The sequence below is a fragment of the Oncorhynchus gorbuscha genome, unplaced genomic scaffold (assembly GCF_021184085.1).
Source record: "Oncorhynchus gorbuscha isolate QuinsamMale2020 ecotype Even-year unplaced genomic scaffold, OgorEven_v1.0 Un_scaffold_2233, whole genome shotgun sequence".
Lineage (NCBI taxonomy): Eukaryota > Metazoa > Chordata > Actinopteri > Salmoniformes > Salmonidae > Oncorhynchus > Oncorhynchus gorbuscha.
In genome coordinates, this window is record NW_025745106.1 from 60,001 (window position 1) to 83,151 (window position 23,151).

Here is a 23,151-nt window from a genome sequence, read left to right on the forward strand (position 1 = left end):
AGACACACAAACACACACGCATGCACAGACACACAAACACGCATGCACAGACACACAAACACGCATGCACAGACACACAAACACACACGCATGCACAGACACACACACACAGATGTATTATGTTGATTTATTTTTCAGAAGAGCGCACTTTTTCTGCCAATTCAGAAAATGGAAATTCCTACAAATGTACAGAGGGTAACAGGGTCAGGACCTGGTGTGACAAGGGGGTGACACATTCTTTCAGCTTGCGCCAGGGGTGAACTTAGTGCAGAACTCTCGTGTTGTCTTTAACCATTTCTTGTCCTCTTAAGATAGAACTGCCCCGCTAAGCAGCCTGGTCTCAAAGACTACAAGTAATATAGTAAACGGAAAACCGTGACAACTCAAATTAGTATGATATGTTACATTTGGTTTGGTTACATAAGACAGAAGGTTATAGCCATGGGAAGTAGGGGTGCTGAAGTAATAAGGATTCCAAAACTGTATAATTACTCATGTCTGAACACTGATTGAATTTGCGCAGCACATACACTACCGTTAAAAAGTTTGGGGTCATTTAAATATTTCCTTGTTTTTGAAAGAAAAGCATTTTTTTGTCCATTAAAATAACATCAAATTGATCAGAAATACAGTGTAGACCTTGTTAATGTTGTAAATTACTATTGTAGCTGGAAACGGCAGATTTTTTATGGAATATCTACATAGGCGTGCAGAGGCCCATTATCAGCAACCATCACACCTGTGTTCCAATGGCACGTTGTGTTAGTTAATCCAAGTTTAGCATTTTAAAAGGCTAATTGATCATTAGAAAACCATTTTGCGATGATGTGAGCACAGCTGAAAACTGTTGTGCTCAATAAAGAAGCAATAAAACGGACCTTCTTTAGACTAGTTGAGTATCTGGAGCTTCAGCATTTGTGGGTTTTATTACAGGCTGAAAATGGCCAGGGACAAAGACCTTTCTTCTGAAACTCGTCAGTCTATTCTTGTTCTGAGAAGTCAAGGCTATTCCATGAGAGAAATTACCAGAAAACTGAAGATATCGTACAATGCTGTGTACCACTCCCTTCACAGAACAGGGCAAACTGTCTCTAACCAGAATAGAAAGAGGAGTGGCAGACCCTGGTGCACATCTGAGCAAGATGCCAAGTACATTTGAGTGTCTAGTTTGAGAAACAGATGCCTCACAACTCCTCAACTGGCAGCTTCATTAAATAGTACCCACAATACACCAGTCTCAACATCAACAGTGAAGAGGCGACTCCAGGATGTTGGCCTTCTAGTCAGAGTTCCTCTGTCCAGTGTCTGTTCGTTTTCCCTTCTTAATCTTTTCTTTTTATTGGCCAGTCTGGGATATAGCTTTGTCTTTGCAACTCTGCCTAGAAGGCCAGCATCCCGGAGTCGACCTCTTCACGGTTGACTTTGAGACTGGTGTTTTGCGGGTACTATTTAATGAAGCTGCTAGTTGAGGACTTTCTCAAACTATACACTCTAATGTACTTGTTCTCTTATTCAGTTGTGCACCGGGGCTGCCCACTCCTGGCGTAGAAACATTTCCTTGTCACACCATAGGGTGTTGAAGTTCAAGTTTACATTACTTGAGCTCGACGAATTCACATCGCAGATCAACGTTTATACAATGGCACCCCCAGACATAGAGAACATTGTGTTCGTGTGCTTCAGTTATTTTGTGTGTGTGTGTGTGTGTGTGTGTGTGTGTGTGTGTGTGTGTGTGTGTGTGTGTGTGTGTGTGTGTGTGTGTGTGTGTGTGTGTGTGTGTGTGTGTGTGTGTGTGTGTGTGTGTGTGTGTGTGTGTGTGTGTGTGTGTGTGTGTGTGTGTGTGTGTGTGTGTGTGTGTGTGTTTGTGTCCTTTTGAACTCAAGAATATTTGGGTTCTCTGTACTTCTATATGGCTCTAAATAGAGTATTGTAACTGTGTGGGTTTGCAGGAGGCAAGATGTGCCTATGTGATAGCTCTGATGGCAGTGTACTGGTGTACTGAGGTATTGCCACTAGCGGTGACTGCTCTCCTGCCCGCTGTCCTTTTCCCTCTGTTTGGCATCATGGAGTCCAAGCAGGTACGTGCGTAAAGATGTAGGATCTTAATTTGAGCACCCTGCTGCAGGAGAACTTTACTGCGATGCAGGAAATGTAAAACCTGTAGAGTATTTGAGGTTAAAGGCTTTTGAAGTTTGTAATTGCCACTTTAACTTGATTCTTCCTTACCGAAAATGTACATTACATGATCAAAAATATGTGGACAACTGCTCGTCGAACATCTCATTCCAAAATCATGGGCATTAATATGGAGTTGGTCCCAGCTTTGCTGCTATAACAGCCTCCACTCTTCTGGGAAGGCTTTCCACTAGATGTTGAAACATTACTTTGGGGACTTACGTCCATTCAGCCACAAGAGCATTAGTAAGGTTGGGCACTGATGTTGAGTGATTTTGCCTGGCTCGCAGTCGGCAATCCATCCCGAAGGTGTTCGATGGGGTTGAAGTCAGGGCTCTGTGCAGGCCAGTCAAGTTCTTCCACACCGATCTCGCCGAGTGACGCAGCGGTCTCAGGCACTGCATCTCAGTGCTAGAGGCATCACTACAGACCCTGGTTTGATTCAAGGCTGTATCACAACCGGCTGTGATTGGGAGTCCCATAGGGCGGTGCACAATTTGCCCAGCGTTGTCCGGGTTAGGGTTTGGCTGGGATAGGCCGTCATTGTATTTATAAAAAATGATGGACGGGGGCATTGTCATGCGGAAACAGGAAAGGGCCTTCCCCAAACTGTTGCCACAAAGTTGGAAGCACAGTATCGTCTAGAATGTCAATGTATGCTGTAGCATTAAGACTTCTGTAGCTCAGTTGGTAGAGCATGGCGCTTGTAACGCCAGGGTAGTGGGTTCAATCCCCGGGACCACCCATACGTAGAATGTATGCACACATGACTGTAAGTTGCTTTGGATAAAAGCGTCTGCTAAATGGCATATATTATTATTATTATATTACTTCTCTTCACTGGAACAAAGGGGCCCGAACCATGAAAAACAGCCCCAGACTAATATTCCTCGTCCACCAAATGTTATAGTTGGCACTAGGCATTGGGGCAGGTAGCGTTTTGCTGGCATCCGCCAAACCCAGATTTGTCCGTCGAACTGCCAGATGGTAAGGCGTGATTCATCCCTCCAGAGAACGCGTGTCCACTGCTCCAGTGTCCAATGGCAGCGAGCTTTACACTACTCCAGCTGACGCTTGGCATTGCGCATGGTGATCTTAGGCTGCTTGGCCTTGGAAACCCATTTCATGAAGCTCCTGACGAACAGTTCTTGTGCTGATGTTGCTTCCAGAGGCAGTTTGGAACTCAGTAGTGAGTGTTGCAACTGAGGAGAGACGATTTTCACACGCTTCAGCACTCGGAGGTCCCAGCTGAGCCGTTGTTGCTCCTAGACATTTCCACTTCACAATAACAGCACTTACAGTTGACCGGCACAGCTCTTGCAGAGCAGAAATTTGATGAACTGACTTGTTTGAAAGATGTTATCCTATGACGGCACCACGTTGAAAGTCACTGAGCTCTGCCGTAAATCCATTCTACTGCCAATATTTGTCTATGGAGATTGCATGGCTGTGTGCTCGATTTTATATAACTATCAGCAAAAGGTGTGGCTGAAATAGCCAAATCCACTCATTTGAAGGGGTGTCCACATAATTGTGTATATATTGTATCAACCCCTACAAAAATGTCCATTCATTATAATCCACATAATAATAGACATTTCCTGTTGAGAGATTATTTTCCTGCTGTAGCAAACTGGATCAAAGTAAGATCCTACATCTGTATCAGGTGTGTATGCAGTACCTGAAGGACACCAACATGCTGTTTGTAGGCGGTCTGATGGTGGCTGTTGCCGTGGAGACATGGAACCTTCACAAGCGCATCGCCCTCAGGGTTCTACTTGTTGTGGGGGTGCGGCCTGCCCTGTGAGTAGCTAATCACAGGTGTCTATCTTTATCAGTTTATCAGGTATCAAATCAGGATTGTCTGCAAAATTCAAGACCATGTAAACCCACTGAGCTAAAGCCTAGCATTATTTCCTCCTTCTCCACTTCCTCTTTTCTCTTTCTGATACACTGGCCCCCTTTTGCTGTCCACGCCAGTCTGATGCTAGGGTTCATGGGTGTGACAGCATTCCTGTCCATGTGGATCAGTAACACAGCCACCACAGCTATGATGGTCCCCATTGTCCAGGCTGTCCTGGAGCAGCTCAACAGCCCACAGAATGGGGAGAAGCCCTTGCCCATCCCCCAGAGCCAGGAGAATGGTATGATTCCTGAGGAAAGACTGGAGAACAGTTCAAACCCACAGGACAGACTTATCATCCAGGACAATCACATTCCACTGGAGAAACCAGCCACAGAGGATAGACTGGACTCCCCAGACAAACCAGTTCACCAGGACAACTCTCTGGCTGATGGGAAGCCAGGTGAGGGGCACTGGGCTGGAGGCAGAGGTCAGAGCAGGGGGCTAGGTGAGAATTGGAGTACTGCCTTATCACAAACACGCTATAATACAGTTACATGTACATGGCGATTTCAGACAAATATAGACTTAGGTTGTATGTCTACAGGCAACAGGCACACTATAGCCTGCCTAGCTAACAACTTTGGCTGTGACCTCTTGGTAGTCCTGATTCCCAAACCTCTCTAATATATAGTGGTATTGTCTCCCCCTTCCCCTCTGTATAAAGTGGTAGTGTCTATGGTCTTGAAAGAGCGGACTGAAGCAGAGGAGCAGGTTTGTGAGGAAGAGGAGGAGAAGGAGAGGACGAAAATGTGTAAAGGCTTGACGTTGTGTGTGTGTTACGCTGCCAGCATTGGAGGCACTGCCACTCTCACTGGTACCGGACCCAACCTCGTCCTCACAGGGCAGATGAGCCAGTATGTAACACACGCACGCACGCACGCACACACACATAGCATATGTACCTCTCACAGACATACACCTCACAAATGTTAGTGCATATCCCATGTATGAATATAGATATGGGTATCCGAACATATCGTGTTGATCAACTGGCATTTAACATTTTTGAGAAGTGAAGTTCTTAACAAAAACCCACTGTCAGACTCTTCCCTCAGAACGGTGACGTGGTTAACTTTGCCTCGTGGTTCGCCTTTGCCTTCCCCACAATGCTGCTAATGCTGACGCTGGCCTGGCTCTGGCTCCAGCTCATCTTCATCGGCTTCGAGTGAGTGACCTGGCCAGAGCATCACAGTGCATTATTCTAACTCTACTCTCTCTTCTCAGTTCAACCACGACATGATATTTGTAAAGGTTTGCATAGGCCAAATAGGGGCAATGTCTCTCTCACTCCCTCTGCTTCTTATCTGACCTATTAGTTTAAATAATTTCTCTCTCTCACTCCCTCTGCTTCTTATCTGACCTATTAGTTTAAATAATCTCTCTCTCTCACTCCCTCTGCTTCTTATCTGACCTATTAGTTTAAATAATCTCTCTCTCTCACTCCCTCTGCTTCTTATCTGACCTATTAGTTTAAATAATTTCTCTCTCTCATTCACTCTGCTTCTTATCTGACCTATTAGTTTAAATAATTTCTCTCTCTCACTCCCTCTGCTTCTTATCTGACCTATTAGTTTAAATAATCTCTCTCTCTCATTCACTCTGCTTCTTATCTGACCTATTAGTTTAAATAATTTCTCTCTCTCACTCCCTCTGCTTCTTATCTGACCTATTAGTTTAAATAATTTCTCTCTCTCATTCACTCTGCTTCTTATCTGACCTATTAGTTTAAATAATTTCTCTCTCTCACTCCCTCTGCTTCTTATCTGACCTATTAGTTTAAATAATCTCTCTCTCTCACTCCCTCTGCTTCTTATCTGACCTATTAGTTTACATAATCTCTCTCTCTCACTCCCTCTGCTTCTTATCTGACCTATTAGTTTAAATAATCTCTCTCTCACTCCCTCTGCTTCTTATCTGACCTATTAGTTTAAATAATCTCTCTCTCTCACTCACTCTGCTTCTTATCTGACCTATTAGTTTAAATAATTTCTCTCTCTCACTCCTTCTGCTTCTTATCTGACCTATTAGTTTAAATAATCTCTCTCTCTCACTCCCTCTGCTTCTTATCTGACCTATTAGTTTAAATAATCTCTCTCTCTCACTCCCTCTGCTTCTTATCTGACCTATTAGTTTAAATAATTTCTCTCTCTCATTCACTCTGCTTCTTATCTGACCTATTAGTTTAAATAATTTCTCTCTCTCACTCCCTCTGCTTCTTATCTGACCTATTAGTTTAAATAATCTCTCTCTCTCATTCACTCTGCTTCTTATCTGACCTATTAGTTTAAATAATTTCTCTCTCTCACTCCCTCTGCTTCTTATCTGACCTATTAGTTTAAATAAGTTCTCTCTCTCATTCACTCTGCTTCTTATCTGACCTATTAGTTTAAATAATTTCTCTCTCTCACTCCCTCTGCTTCTTATCTGACCTATTAGTTTAAATAATCTCTCTCTCTCACTCCCTCTGCTTCTTATCTGACCTATTAGTTTAAATAATCTCTCTCTCTCACTCCCTCTGCTTCTTATCTGACCTATTAGTTTAAATAATTTCTCTCTCTCATTCACTCTGCTTCTTATCTGACCTATTAGTTTAAATAATTTCTCTCTCTCACTCCCTCTGCTTCTTATCTGACCTATTAGTTTAAATAATCTCTCTCTCTCATTCACTCTGCTTCTTATCTGACCTATTAGTTTAAATAATTTCTCTCTCTCACTCCCTCTGCTTCTTATCTGACCTATTAGTTTAAATAATCTCTCTCTCTCACTCCCTCTGCTTCTTATCTGACCTATTAGTTTAAATAATCTCTCTCTCTCACTCCCTCTGCTTCTTATCTGACCTATTAGTTTAAATAATTTCTCTCTCTCATTCACTCTGCTTCTTATCTGACCTATTAGTTTAAATAATTTCTCTCTCTCACTCCCTCTGCTTCTTATCTGACCTATTAGTTTAAATAATCTCTCTCACTCCTTCTGCTTCTTATCTGACCTATTAGTTTAAATAATCTCTCTCTCACTCCCTCTGCTTCTTATCTGACCTATTAGTTTAAATAATCTCTCTCTCTCACTCACTCTGCTTCTTATCTGACCTATTAGTTTAAATAATTTCTCTCTCATTCACTCTGCTTCTTATCTGACCTATTAGTTTAAATAATTTCTCTCTCTCACTCCCTCTGCTTCTTATCTGACCTATTAGTTTAAATAATCTCTCTCTCTCACTCCCTCTGCTTCTTATCTGACCTATTAGTTTAAATAATCTCTCTCTCTCACTCCCTCTGCTTCTTATCTGACCTATTAGTTTAAATAATCTCTCTCTCTCACTCCCCCTGCTTCTTATCTGACCTATTAGTTTAATTAATCTCTCTCTCTCATTCACTCTGCTTCTTATCTGACCTATTAGTTTAAATAATTTCTCTCTCTCACTCCCTCTGCTTCTTATCTGACCTATTAGTTTAAATAATTTCTCTCTCTCATTCACTCTGCTTCTTATCTGACCTATTAGTTTAAATAATTTCTCTCTCTCACTCCCTCTGCTTCTTATCTGACCTATTAGTTTAAATAATCTCTCTCTCTCACTCCCTCTGCTTCTTATCTGACCTATTAGTTTAAATAATCTCTCTCTCTCACTCCCTCTGCTTCTTATCTGACCTATTAGTTTAAATAATTTCTCTCTCTCATTCACTCTGCTTCTTATCTGACCTATTAGTTTAAATAATTTCTCTCTCTCACTCCCTCTGCTTCTTATCTGACCTATTAGTTTAAATAATCTCTCTCTCTCATTCACTCTGCTTCTTATCTGACCTATTAGTTTAAATAATTTCTCTCTCTCACTCCCTCTGCTTCTTATCTGACCTATTAGTTTAAATAATTTCTCTCTCTCATTCACTCTGCTTCTTATCTGACCTATTAGTTTAAATAATTTCTCTCTCTCACTCCCTCTGCTTCTTATCTGACCTATTAGTTTAAATAATCTCTCTCTCTCACTCCCTCTGCTTCTTATCTGACCTATTAGTTTAAATAATCTCTCTCTCTCACTCCCTCTGCTTCTTATCTGACCTATTAGTTTAAATAATTTCTCTCTCTCTCATTCACTCTGCTTCTTATCTGACCTATTAGTTTAAATAATTTCTCTCTCTCACTCCCTCTGCTTCTTATCTGACCTATTAGTTTAAATAATCTCTCTCTCTCATTCACTCTGCTTCTTATCTGACCTATTAGTTTAAATAATTTCTCTCTCTCACTCCCTCTGCTTCTTATCTGACCTATTAGTTTAAATAATTTCTCTCTCTCATTCACTCTGCTTCTTATCTGACCTATTAGTTTAAATAATTTCTCTCTCTCACTCCCTCTGCTTCTTATCTGACCTATTAGTTTAAATAATCTCTCTCTCTCACTCCCTCTGCTTCTTATCTGACCTATTAGTTTACATAATCTCTCTCTCTCACTCCCTCTGCTTCTTATCTGACCTATTAGTTTAAATAATCTCTCTCTCACTCCCTCTGCTTCTTATCTGACCTATTAGTTTAAATAATCTCTCTCTCTCACTCACTCTGCTTCTTATCTGACCTATTAGTTTAAATAATTTCTCTCTCTCACTCACTCTGCTTCTTATCTGACCTATTAGTTTAAATAATTTCTCTCTCTCATTCCCTCTGTTTCTTATCTGACCTATTAGTTTAAATAATCTCTCTCTCTCACTCTCTCTGCATCTAATCTGACCTATTAGTTTAAATAATCTCTCTCTCTCACTCCCTCTGCTTCTTATCTGACCTATTAGTTTAAATAATCTCTCTCTCTCACTCCCTCTGCTTCTTATCTGACCTATTAGTTTAAATAATCTCTCTCTCTCATTCACTCTGCTTCTTATCTGACTTTTTAGTTTAAATAATCTCTCTCTCTCTCACTCACTCTGTCTTTCTCTCACCCCCTTCTCTTTTGCTCCCCCACTCATTTCTCTTGTCCCTTTCTCCCCCTCTTCCTCTCTAGTCTGAAGCGTACGTGGGGCTGTGGTGCTGTGCAGTCAGAGAAAGAACATGCAGCGTATGATTTGATCCGTGAGGAGCATCGTCGTCTGGGGCCAGTGTCCTATGGAGAGTTGAGTGTCCTGGGGCTCTTCATTCTGCTGGTGGTGTTGTGGTTCACACGAAGCCCAGGCTTCATCAACGGATGGGCAACCCACATCTTCAACACAAAGGCAGAGTATGTAACACACACCACAGTGTGAAATACTTTACACACCATATATACTCAACCACACAGACTCACACACAAAACACTAGCAGGTGGAAATATACAGACACATGCACAGTAACACAAGCTTGATCTGAAGGATAGATTACCTGAGTGGTCTTTCGACCCAGAACCTTCTGTTAGAACAAGAGTCAGGACACGAGGAACAGGAGAAAACAAACACAAATGTACAAAACGTGTTGTTCACAGAGTAAACCATCTGTGTTGCGTCAATAAACATGTTCTGAACTTTGACACACAGAAACACAACCTTGTGCACGTACACAAGCTCTGACCGGCACACACAACGACTTGCATAGGCACATGCACACACAGAGTCTGGGAAACATGATCTCACTAGAGTGAATGAGAGAGTAAGCACACTTCTTTATGACAAACAGATCGATGGGCAGGAGAGGCACACACTGCGTTCTCTCTTATCTGGTCACGTGACCACCCTATCACAGAGGGCATATGTGACGTCTGTCGATCTATGAATGGGCACATCACCATGGAAACAGGTGTTGATTATAGCAGAATCCTGGTTCAAACTGTGGCTAAGGTCATCAAACATACTCTGTCCATTACGTCAATCCACTCTTTATTTGTATTTGTATTTATTCTGGAACCTATCCTGTAGAATAGAATCCTGTAGGAGACCAATAGGATTGGTTCCAAGATCTGATTATTCTATTAGTCATACTGTAAATTAATTTACAGCCTTGAATCCCCGGTAATGGCTCACATTAACACAATTGTCCAATAAACCCTAGAGCCACTACAATTTGCATACCGCCCAAACAGATCCACAGGTGACACAATCTCTATTGCACTCCACACTGCCCTTTCCCACCTGGACAAAAGGAACACTTATGTGAGAATGCAATTAATTGACTACAGCTCAGTGTTCAACACCATGGTACCCTCAAAGCTCATCACTAAGCTAAGGATCCTGGGACTAAACACCTCCATCTGCAACTGGATCCTGGACTTCCTGACTGGCCGCCCCCAGGTGGTGAGGTTAGGTAGCAACACATCTGCCATGCAGTTTCTCAACACTGGAGCCCCCCAGGGGTGCGTGCTCAGTCCCCTCCTGTACTCCCTGTTCACCCACAACTGCATGGCCAGGCACAACTCCAACACCATCATTAAGTTTGCAGATGACACAACAGTGGTAGGCCTGATCACCGACAACGACGAGACAGCCTATAGGGAGGAGGTCAGAGACCTGGCCGGGAGGTGCCAGAATAACAACCTATCCCTCAGCATAACCAAGACTAAGGAGATGATTGTGGACTACAGGAAAAGGAGGACCGAGTACACCCCCATTCTCTGTCATGTTTGTCATTTATTATCTTGTCTTGTCCCTGTGCTTCCCATTCTATTCGTTTCCCTCTGCTGATCTTATTTGGTTCTTTCCCTCCTTCTAGCCCTCTCTCTCCCCCTCCCTCTCTCACTCTCTCGCTCTCTCTTCTCTCTATCGTTCCGTTCCTGCTCCCAGCTGTTCCTATTCCCCTAATCTTCATTTAGTCTTCCCACACCTGTTCCCGATCCTTTCCCCTGATTAGAGTCCCTATTTATTCCTTTGTGTTCCGTTCCTGTGCCGTCGGTTCCTTGTTTTGTATTCACCATGCTGTGATTGCGTTTCGCCCTGTCCTGTCGTGTTTTTTGCCGTGATTGTGTATCACCCTGTCCTGTCGTGTTTTGTGCCTTCATCAGACGCTGCGTGTGAGCAGGTGTCTCAGTCGACTACGGCCTGCGCCTTCCCGAAGCGACCTGCAGTCTGTGGCCGCTTCTCCAGTTGTTTTCCCCTCTACAAATCTAGAGGATTTCAGTTATTCCGTTTTGAACATTAATAAACTCTGTTTCTGTTAAGTCGCGTTTGGGTCCTCTTTCACCTGCATGACAGAAGGAACCGACCAAGGAATGGACCCAGCGACTTCAGACGCTGTTTACACTGCCGTCAAGATCCAAGGAGCCATGCTCGGCAGACACGAGCAGGAATTGTCTGCTGCTCGCCATGCCGTGGAGAACCTGGCCGCTCAGGTTTCCGACCTCTCTGGACAGTTCCAGAGTCTACGTCTCGTGCCACCTGTTACTTCCTGGCCTGCCGAGCCTCCAGAACCTAGGGTTAATAACCCACCTTGCTACTCCGGGCAGCCCACTGAGTGCCGCTCCTTTCTCACGCAGTGTGAGATTGTGTTCTCTCTCCAACCCAACACATACTCTAGAGAGAGAGCTCGAGTTGCTTACGTCATTTCACTCCTTACTGGCCGGGCTCGAGAATGGGGCACAGCTATCTGGGAGGCAAGGGCTGATTGCTCTAACAAATTCCAGAACTTTAAAGAGGAGATGATTCGGGTTTTTGACCGTTCAGTTTTTGGTGGGGGAGGCTTCTAGGGCCCTGGCTTCCTTATGCCAAGGTGAACGGTCCATAACGGATTATTCCATTGAGTTTCGCACTCTTGCTGCCTCTAGTGAGTGGAACGAGCCGGCGCTGCTCGCTCGTTTTCTGGAGGGACTCCACGCAGTGGTTAAGGATGAGATTCTCTCCCGGGAGGTTCCTTCAGATGTGGACTCTTTGATTGCTCTCGCCATCCGCATAGAACGACGGGTAGATCTTCGTCCCCGGGCTCGTGGAAGAGAGCTCGCATCAACGGTGTTTCCCTGCTCCGCATCGCAACCATCTCCCTCCGCTGGCTTTGAGACTGAGCCCATGCAGCTGGGAGGGATTCGCATCTCGACTAAGGAGAGGGAACGGAGGATCACCAACCGCCTGTGCCTCTATTGCGGAGTTGCTGGACATTTTGTTAATTCATGTCCAGTAAGAGGCCAGAGCCCATCAGTAAGCGGAGGGCTACTGGTGAGCGCTACTACTCAGGTCCCTTCATCTAGATCTTGTACTACTATGTCGGTCCATCTACGCTGGACCGGTTCGGGTGCTACATGCAGTGCCTTGATTGACTCTGGGGCTGAGGGTTGTTTCATGGACGAAGCATGGGTTCGGAAACATAACATTCCTTTCAGACCGTTAGACAAGCCTACGCCCATGTTTGCCTTAGATGGTAGTCATCTTCCCAGTATCAAATTTGAGACACTACCTTTAACTCTCACAGTATCTGGTAACCACAGTGAGACTATTTCTTTTTGATTTTCCGTTCACCGTTTACACCTGTTGTTTTGGGTCATCCCTGGCTAGTATGTCATAATCCTTCTATTAATTGGTCTAGTAATTCTATCCTATCCTGGAACGTTTCTTGTCATGTGAAGTGTTTAATGTCTGCCATCCCTCCCGTTTCTTCTCTCCCTACTTCTCAGGAGGAACCTGGCGATTTGACAGGAGTGCCGGAGGAATATCATGATCTGCGCACGGTCTTCAGTCGGTCCCGAGCCAACTCCCTTCCTCCTCACCGGTCGTATGATTGTAGTATTGATCTCCTTCCAGGGACCACGCCTCCTCGAGGTAGACTATACTCTCTGTCGGCTCCCGAACGTAAGGCTCTCGAGGATTATTTGTCTGTGTCTCTTGACGCCGGTACCATAGTGCCTTCTTCTTCTCCGGCCGGGCGGGGTTCTTTTTGTTAAGAAGAAGGACGGTACTCTGCGCCCCTGCGTGGATTATCGAGGGCTGAATGACATAACGGTTAAGAATCGTTATCCGCTTCCCCTTATGTCATCAGCCTTCGAGATTCTGCAGGGAGCCAGGTGCTTTACTAAGTTGGACCTTCGTAACGCTTACCATCTCGTGCGCATCAGAGAGGGGGACGAGTGGAAAACGGCGTTTAACACTCCGTTAGGGCATTTTGAGTACCGGGTTCTGCCGTTCGGTCTCGCCAATGCGCCAGCTGTTTTTCAGGCATTAGTTAATGATGTTCTGAGAGACATGCTGAACATTTTTGTTTTTGTCTATCTTGACGATATCCTGATTTTTTCTCCGTCACTCGAGATTCATGTTCAGCACGTTCGACGTGTTCTACAGCGCCTTTTAGAGAATTGTCTCTACGTAAAGGCTGAGAAGTGCTCTTTTCATGTCTCCTCCGTTACTTTTCTCGGTTCCGTTATTTCCGCTGAAGGCATTCAGATGGATTCCGCTAAGGTCCAAGCTGTCAGTGATTGGCCCGTTCCAAGGTCACGTGTCGAGTTGCAGCGCTTTTTAGGTTTCGCTAATTTCTATCGGCGTTTCATTCGTAATTTCGGTCAAGTTGCTGCCCCTCTCACAGCTCTTACTTCTGTCAAGACGTGTTTTAAGTGGTCCGGTTCCGCCCAGGGAGCTTTTGATCTTCTAAAAGAACGTTTTACGTCCGCTCCTATCCTCGTTACTCCTGACGTCACTAGACAATTCATTGTCGAGGTTGACGCTTCAGAGGTAGGCGTGGGAGCCATTCTATCCCAGCGCTTCCAGTCTGACGATAAGGTTCATCCGTGCGCTTATTTTTCTCATCGCCTGTCGCCATCTGAGCGCAACTATGATGTGGGTAACCGTGAACTGCTCGCCATCCGCTTAGCCCTAGGCGAATGGCGACAGTGGTTGGAGGGGGCGACCGTTCCTTTTGTCGTTTGGACAGACCATAAGAACCTTGAGTACATCCGTTCTGCCAAACGACTTAATGCCCGTCAAGCTCGTTGGGCGTTGTTTTTCGCTCGTTTCGAGTTTGTGATTTCTTACCGTCCGGGTAGCAAGAACACCAAGCCTGATGCCTTATCCCGTCTGTTTAGTTCTTCTGTGGCTTCTACTGATCCCGAGGGGATTCTTCCTTATGGGCGTGTTGTCGGGTTGACAGTCTGGGGAATTGAAAGACAGGTTAAGCAAGCACTCACGCACACTGCGTCGCCGCGCGCTTGTCCTAGTAACCTCCTTTTCGTTCCTGTTTCCACTCGTCTGGCTGTTCTTCAGTGGGCTCACTCTGCCAAGTTAGCTGGTCATCCCGGTGTTCGAGGCACTCTTGCGTCTATTCGCCAGCGCTTTTGGTGGCCGACTCAGGAGCGTGACACGCGCCGTTTCGTGGCTGCGTGTTCAGACTGCGCGCAGAAGAAGTCTGGTAATTTTTTTCTGCTTCTGCTCCTGGTCTTGCTGGGTCTCAGTCTGTTCCCTGCCATCGCATCTCTCCTGTTCTTGTCCCTGCCCTTGCTGTGTCTCAGTCTGTCCCTAGTTCTCATTTTTTTTAGAGTAGTACCCTAGTTTCCCTTTTTATCGTTTTTTCGTTACGGTCCTGAGGAGAGGAGTTGGGTTCTTTCTCGGGACGTGCTGGACCGTTTGATCTATGATTTCCTCCGTTGCCGCCAGTGTTCCTCCTCGAGAGCGCCAGGAGGCGCTCGGTGAGTGGGGGGGTACTGTCATGTTTGTCATTTATTATCTTGTCTTGTCCCTGTGCTTCCCATTCTATTCGTTTCCCTCTGCTGATCTTATTTGGTTCTTTCCCTCCTTCTAGCCCTCTCTCTCCCCCTCCCTCTCTCACTCTCTCGCTCTCTCTTCTCTCTATCGTTCCGTTCCTGCTCCCAGCTGTTCCTATTCCCCTAATCTTCATTTAGTCTTCCCACACCTGTTCCCGATCCTTTCCCCTGATTAGAGTCCCTATTTATTCCTTTGTGTTCCGTTCCTGTGCCGTCGGTTCCTTGTTTTGTATTCACCATGCTGTGATTGCGTTTCGCCCTGTCCTGTCGTGTTTTTTGCCGTGATTGTGTATCACCCTGTCCTGTCGTGTTTTGTGCCTTCATCAGACGCTGCGTGTGAGCAGGTGTCTCAGTCGACTACGGCCTGCGCCTTCCCGAAGCGACCTGCAGTCTGTGGCCGCTTCTCCAGTTGTTTTCCCCTCTACAAATCTAGAGGATTTCAGTTATTCCGTTTTGAACATTAATAAACTCTGTTTCTGTTAAGTCGCGTTTGGGTCCTCTTTCACCTGCATGACATTCTCATCGACGGGCTGTAGTGGAGCAGGTTGAGAGCTTCAAGTTCCTTGGTGTCCACATCTACAACAAACTTGAATGGTCCAAACACACCAAGACAGTCATGAAGAGGGCACGACAAAGCCTATTCCCCCTCAGGAAACTAAAAAAGATTTGGCATGGGTCCTGAGATCCTCAAAAGATTCTACAGCTGTAACATCGAGAGCATCCTGACTGGTTGTTGCATCACTGCCTGGAACAGCAATTGCTCGGCCTCCGAGGGTAGTGTGTACGGCCCAGTACATCACTGGGGCTAAGCTGCCTGCCATCCAGGACCACTACACCAGGCGGTATCAGAGGAAGGCCCTAAAAATTGTCAAAGACCCCAGCCACCCCAGTCATAGACTGTTCTCTCTACTACCGCATGGCAAGCGGTACCGGAGTGCCAAGTCTAGGACAAAAAGGCTTCTCAACAGTTTTTACCCCCAAGCCATAAGACTCCTGAACAGGTAATCAAATGACTACCCGGACTATTTGCATTGTACCAATTGCTGGGTCATTCTACCAATTTGGTGCCTTTTGAGAAGTGTACGGTGGTCCATTTTTTTCAACTAATTTTAACATTCTGTCATAAAGAGCACATGTTCAACTTCATCAAAAACAAGTTTTCCCATCTCAAGAAGATTTTTTTTGTAAATTAATATAGTAAGTGCTTATTAAGTGCCAAATAAAGTAAAAAGGTTGACCAGAACAAGGTTTATGATTTCTTATTAAATCAGCCATAAATCCCCTTGTTACAGGGGGAATGAAAGCTTCCCACTGGGCCCACACTGATTGAGTCAATGTTCTTTCCACATAATTTCAATGAAATTACATTGACCCAACATGGAATAGACATTGAATTGATGTCTGTGCCCAGTGGGCTGTTGTGTGCAAACAGGGAGTGGCAATTGAATGCAAGCTTCACATTTATCAATATTCTTTGTACCTGTCTATCTATGGGTAACAGGGTTGATGTGTTATTCTAGCCTGTCTATCTATGGGTACCAGGGTTGATGTGTTATTCTAGCCTGTCTATCTATGGGTAACAGGGTTGATGTGTTATTCTAGCCTGTCTATCTATGGGTAACAGGGTTGATGTGTTATTCCTTCCTGTCTATCTATGGGTAACAGGGTTGATGTGTTATTCTAGCCTAGACTGCCCACCCAACTCACGCCCTGACCATACTAACTAAATACAAAACACAGGAAATAAAGGTCAGAACGTGACAGTACCCCCCCCCCCCAAAGGTGCGGACTCCGGCCGCAAAACCTTGACCTATAGGGGAGGGTCTGGGTGGGCGTCTGTCCGCGGTGGCGGTTCTGGCGCGGGACGCGGACCCCACTTCACCATTGTCTTAGTCCGCCTTATTGTCCGCCTCCGTGGCTTTCTCACCATGGCAACCCCTCTCAATGACCCCACTGGACAGAGGGGCAGGGGCTCGGGACAGAGGGGCAGGGGCTCTGGCGCCTCTGGGCTGAGGGGCTCTGGCGCCTCTGGGCTGAGGGGCTCTGGCGCCTCTGGGCTGAGGGGCTCTGGCGCCTCTGGGCTGAGGGGCTCCGGCAGCGGCGCCGGACAGGCGGGACGCTCCGGCAGCGGCGCCGGACAGGCGGGACGCTCCGGCAGCGGCGCCGGACAGGCGGGACGCTCCGGCAGCGGCGCCGGACAGGCGGGACGCTCCGGCAGCGGCGCCGGACAGGCGGGAGCACCTGCAGGGATGAGACAGAGAGACAGCCTGGTGCGTGGAGCTGCCACAGGAGGCAGCGGCGCCGGACAGGCGACGGGAGGCTCCGGCAGCGGCGCCGGACAGGCGACGGGCTCCGGCAGCGGCGCCGGACAGGCGGGACGCTCCGGCAGCGGCGCCGGACAGGCGGGACGCTCCGGCAGCGGCGCCGGACAGGCGGAAGCACCTGCAGGAAGGAGACAGAGAGACAGCCTGGTGCGTGGAGCTGCCACAGGAACCACCAGGCTGGGGAGACCTTCAGGAGGCTTGGTGTTAGGAGGAGCCTGAAAGACCGGGCAGTGGGGGAGCACTGGAGCTCTGGTGCGCAACCTTGGCACCACTTCCCCAGGCTGGACAACTACTCTAGCCCGGACCCTCCAGAGTGCAGGCACAGGTTGAACCGGGCTGTGGGTAAGCACGGGAGATCTAGTGCTTACTACACGCACCTCTCCCTTAGGCTCCACTCCCACAGTAGCCCGGCACGAGCGGAGTGCAGGCAGAGGACGCACTGCACCCTCCCAGCGCACCGGAGACACAGCACGCAGAGCCGGCGCAGGATAACCTGGACCAAAACTGCGTACCGGCGACCAGACCCGCTGAGCAGGCACCATACGCCCTGGCTCAATGCCCACACTCGCATGGCACTTTCGGGGGGCTGCCCTATAGCGCACTGGGCTATGGACACGCACTGGCGACACCGTGCGCTTAACCGCATAACACGGTGCCTGACCAGTAATGCGCTGCTTATAATAAGCACGAGGCGTGAGCTCAGGTCTGCTACCTGGCTTAGTACCACACCTCGTGTGCCCCCCCCCCAAAATTTTTTGGGGCTGCGTCTCGTACCTGTCGCACTGCCGTGCTGGCTCCTCAGATTTTCCCCAGCCTGTGCCCAGGGTCCCTCTCCGTCTGCCTCTGCTCTCCTAGCTGCCTCCACCTGTTCCCATGGAAGGCGATCCTTTCCCGCCAGGATCTCCTCCCAGGTGTAGCAACCCTTGCCGTCCAATACATCCTCCCATGTCCATTCCTCCTGTGATGCTGGCCGCTGTTGTTGCTGCTGCTGCTGCTGTCGTCGCTGCTGTTTTTTACCACGCCGCTCGGTCCTTGGTGGGTGGGTGATTCTGTAATGAATTGCCTCCTCTTCTTCCGAAGAGGAGAGGCGAAACGGATCAGAGGACCAATTTCGCGGCGTGGTAAGTGTCCATGGTTCTTTTTAATACGTTAAGGTACACATGAACAACTGACTACAAAAAACAATAAATGTGTCATGTTTTGTCATTTATTATCTTGTCTTGTCCCTGTGCTTCCCATTCTATTCGTTTCCCTCTGCTGGTCTTATTAGGTTCTTTCCCTCTTTCTATCCCTCTCTCTCCCCCTCCCTCTCTCACTCTCTCGCTCTCTCTTCTCTCTATGGTTCCCGATCCTTTCCCCTGATTAGAGTCCCTATTTCTTCCTTTGTGTTCCGTTCCTGTCCTGTCGGTTCCTTGTCTAGAATTCACCGTGCTGTGTTTGTGTATCGCCCTGTCGTGTCGTGTTTTCCTCAGATGCTGCGTGGTGAGCAGGTGTCTGAGTCTGTCTGGTTCAAGTGCCTTCCCGAGGCAACCTGCTGTTCACCTGCTGTTCAAGATCGAGTCTCCAGTTTGTCCTCGTCATTTCGAGTGAAAGTTGTGTTTTTTGTTTGTATTTACTTTACTGGATTAAAGACTCTGTTTTCGCCAAGTCGCTTTTGGGTCCTCTTTCACCTGCATGACAAAATGTGAAAACTCAAAACAGTCTTATCTGGTGCAATCACAGAGACAGAAACAATCACCCACAAACACACAGTGAAACCCAGGCTACCTAAGTATGATTCTCAATCAGAGACAACTAATGACACCTGCCTCTGATTGAGAACCATACTAGGCTGAAACATAGAAATGCCCAAAACATAGAAAAACAAACATAGACTGCCCACCCAACTCACGCCCTGACCATACTAACTAAATACAAAACACAGGAAATAAAGGTCAGAACGTGACAGAAATGGTGTCGACAGATGGGCTGTCATGCTCTTAGGAAACTTTGCAGTATTTCATTTTTTATGTGTTATCTCTTACATTATTAGCCCAGGAAATATTTGTGTTATTACATACTGCCGGGAAGAACTTTTGGATATTAGAGCGGCGGTAACTCACCAGCATTACCAGCATTAGGACCAGGGACACGACTTTCCCAAACCGGATTCTTTGTTCCCCGGGGCAATTGAACTGATTCCAGAGGCTGTTCCAAAACACAGCCGAAGGAGAATAGGTACCCGGAGTGGACTTTTAGTCCAACTCAGTAGGCGCGCACACCATCCACCGCTTCTGAGTATATTACTCGCTAATGTTCAGTCTCTGGATAATAAAGTTGATGAGCTCAGGGCAAGGATATCCTTCCAAAGAGACATCAAGGATTGTAACATACTCTGTTTTACGGAAACATGGCTCTCTCAGGATATACTGTGTCCGTTCAGCCAGTTCGGTTCTCAGTTCATCACGCAGACAGGAAAATATCTCTCTGGGAAGAAGGATGGGGTGTATGTTTCATGATTAACTACTCATGGTGTGATTGTGAAAACATACAGGAACTCAAGTCGTTTTGTTCACCCAGCCTAGAATAACTTACAATCAAATGCTGACCGTATTACCTCCCAAGAGAATTCTCTTCGGTTATAGTCACAGCCGTGTATATTCCTCCTCAAGCCGATACCACGACGGCCCTCAAGTAACTACACTGGACTTTGTGAAAACTGGAAACCACATATCCTGAGGCTGCATTTATTGTAGCTAGGGATTTTAACTAAGCAAATTTGAGAAAAAAAGTTACAGAAGTTCTATCAACAGATTGACTGTAGTACTCGCACTGTTAAAACACTCGGCACTGCTACTCTAAATTCTGGGATGCCTACCAGGGCCTCCCCCATTCTCCCTTTGGCAAATCTGATCACGACTCTATTTTGCTACTCCCTTCCTATAGGCAGAAACTCAAACAGGAAGTACCCGTGCTAAGGACTATTCAACGCTGGTCTGATCAACCGGCATCCACGCTTCGAGATTGTTTTGATCATGTGGACTGGGATATGTTTTGGGTAGCCTCCATGGAGCAACATAGACGAAAACACTGATATGGTGACTGAGTTTATCAGGATGTGTATAGCAGATGTTGTACCCACCCACAGGTGGCAGCATTTGTGCAAAACTGAAAGCACGAACCATGACATTTAGTCATGGCAAGGTGACTTGGAATATGGCAGAATACAAACAGTGTAGTTATTTCCTCCGTAAGGCAATCAGGCAAAACGTCAGTATAGAGACCAAGTGGACTCGCAATTCAACGGCTCATATACGAGACATATGTGGCAGGGTCTACAGACAATCAAGGACTACAAAGAGAGAACCAGCTATGTGGCAGGCACCACCTTCTTGCTTCTGGACAAGATAAACACCTTCTTCGCCCACTTTTGAGGACAACACAGTGCCACCGACATGGCCCACTACCAAGAATTGTGGGCTCTCCTTCTCTGTGGCCGACGTGAGTAAAATGTTTAAGCATGTTAACCCTCGCAAGGTTTCCGGCCCAGACGGAATCCCTAGCCGTGTTCCTCAGAGCATACGCAGACCAGCTGGCTGGAGTGTTTATGGACATATTCAATCTCTCCCTATCCAAGACTGTTGTCCCTCTCCATGCTTCAAGATGACCATCATTTTTCCTGTAACCAAGAAAGCAAAATTAACTGAACTAAATGATTATCGCCCCGTAGCACTCACTTCTGTCATCATGAAGTGCTTTGAGAGACTAGTGAAGGATCATATCACCTCTACCTTACCTGACACCCTAGACCCACTTCAATTTGCTTACCGCCCCAATAGATCCAGAGACGATACATGCCCTATCCCATCTGGAAAATAGGAATACCTATATAAGAATGATGTTCATAGCTCAGAATTCAACACCATAGTACCCTCCAAGCTCTTAAGCTTGAGGCCCTGGGTCTGAACCCTGCCCTGTGCAACTGGGTCCTGGACTTCTTGACGGGCCGCCCCGTGGTGAAGATAGGCAACAACTCCTCCACTTCGCTGATCCTCAACACTGGGGCCTCACAAGGGTGTGTGCTCAGCCCCCTCCTATTCTCCCTGTTCACCCATGACTGCGTGGCCATGCACGCCTCCAACTCATTCATCAAGTTTGCAGATGACACTACAATAGTAGGCCTGATTACCAACAATGACGAGACAGCCTACAGGGAGGAGGTGAGGACCCTGTGAATGTGGTGCCAGGAAAATAGCCTCTCACCCAACGTCAACAAAACAAAGGGGCTGATCGTGGACTTCAGGAAACAGCAGAGGAAGCACCCCCCTATCCACATCGACGGGACCGCAGTGGAGAAGATGGAAAGCTTCAAGTTCCTTGGCGTACAGATCACTGAAAAACTGAAATGATCCACCCACACAGACAATGTGGTGAAGAAGGCGCAACAGCGCCTCTTCAACCTCAGGAGGCTGTCGAAATTTTGCTTGGCCCCTAAAACCCTCACAAACTTTTACAGATGCACAATTGAGAGCATCTTGTCGGGCTGTCTCACCTACTGGTACGGCAACTGCACCACCCGCAACCGCAGGGTTCTCCAGAGGGTGGTGCGGCCTGCCCAACGTATCACCGGGGGCAAACTACCTGCCCTCCAGGACACCTACAGCACCCGATGTCATTGGAAGACCAAAAAGATAATCAAGGCCAACAACCACCCGAGCCACTGCCTGTTCACCCCGCCATCATTCAGAAGGCGAGGTCAGTACAGGTGCATCAAAACTGGAACTGAAAAATAGCTTCTATCTCAAGACTGTTAAATAGCCATCACTAGCACATTAAAGGCTGCTTCCCTGTATACATAGACTTGAAATCACTGGCCACTTTAATATTTGAAACACTAGTCACTTCAATAATGTTTACATTTGTTTACGTATTTACTGTATTCTTTATTATTTGTATTTTTTTGTTCAAGCTTTACAGAATGTACATCAATGTAAGTACAAAGATTTTACCATATCCCAACCACCCTCCTTCCCTCCCTCCATACAACACATCCACCCAACCCCCTGGTCCCTTCCCTACCTCTCCGCCCTACCTCAGTCAACCCACCTTGATTCCCATACCCTCCCTCAATTCTGTCCTCGAAAAAACAAAAATTCTACAGAGATATCGCAACAAATAAACATTCAACAATACAGGGGGGGAGGAATATACAAACAACTCAATACAGATTCAATATACAAAAACATAAAGAAATAAATGATCAGTAAACCTTAGACAAACTTGCTTGGACTGGATCAAATCAAATCAAATGTTATTAGTCACATGCGTCAAATACAACAGGTGTAGACCTTACCATAAAATGTTTACTTACGAGCCCCTAACCAACAATGCAGTTAAAAAAATATTGATATGAATAAGAGATTTAAAAAACAGCATTATAGTATTATATTGATGCTTGTACCTATAATGTAATGACTTCTGGTAATGCTTATTGGGAAACCTTAAAGCATCTCATCAGAGGGGAGCCTCTGCAAGCCATTAAAATATGATAGAAATGGTTGCCATTTTCTAACAAATGTATCATTGGAACCCCTAAGAGAATACTTAATTTTCTCAAGCTTTAGGAAGAACTTTACATCGTTGAGCTGTTGAGAAGTAGAGGGGGGCTGAACAGACTTCCACTGGAGATGAATTCTATGTTGAGCTAATAAGGATGTAAAAGCAACAATATCTGCATGTTTGGGGTCCAAGGAGAGCAAGTCTTCTGGAATACCAAAAACAGCTTTCAAGGGACAAGGCTGCAGGTTCATTTCAAGCACCTCAGATAAAGTTTTAAAAATAGAATCCCAGTAATTATGTAATTTAGAGCATTGAATGAACATGTGACTAAGGTCTCATGGTGAGACATGACATCTATCACACTCATCATTTACATTTGGATGTATGTCAGACAATCTGGATTTGGAAAAATGCACCCTGTGTAAAACCGTAAATTGTATGAGACCAAGACGAGCACAATATGTAGTGGAGTGTACTCTATCAATCGCCTCATCCCACCACTCCTGTGGAAATTCAACACCCATCACCCGTTCCCAAGCAGATTTTATTTTGTTGGTGGAGTGTTTGTCCAATGACAACATATACAAATAG

At 46.2% G+C, this 23,151-nt stretch overlaps 1 protein-coding gene across 1 annotated transcript in view; it reads left to right on the forward strand.

Annotated features, from left to right (window-relative positions):
• Nucleotides 1-18,548, forward strand: part of LOC124017480 (solute carrier family 13 member 5-like) — a gene marked incomplete at its 3' end in the record, with an annotated part of 20,135 nt that extends 1,587 nt beyond the window's left edge. The window contains exons 2-8 of the mRNA XM_046332692.1: nt 1,950-2,078; nt 3,842-3,978; nt 4,156-4,526; nt 4,746-4,935; nt 5,124-5,246; nt 9,065-9,277; nt 18,495-18,548. Of these exons, the coding sequence (XP_046188648.1) occupies nt 1,950-2,078; nt 3,842-3,978; nt 4,156-4,526; nt 4,746-4,935; nt 5,124-5,246; nt 9,065-9,277; nt 18,495-18,548 (1,217 nt within the window). The remainder of the gene's footprint in view (nt 1-1,949; nt 2,079-3,841; nt 3,979-4,155; nt 4,527-4,745; nt 4,936-5,123; nt 5,247-9,064; nt 9,278-18,494) is intronic.
• Nucleotides 18,549-23,151: the final 4,603 nt, after the last annotated feature.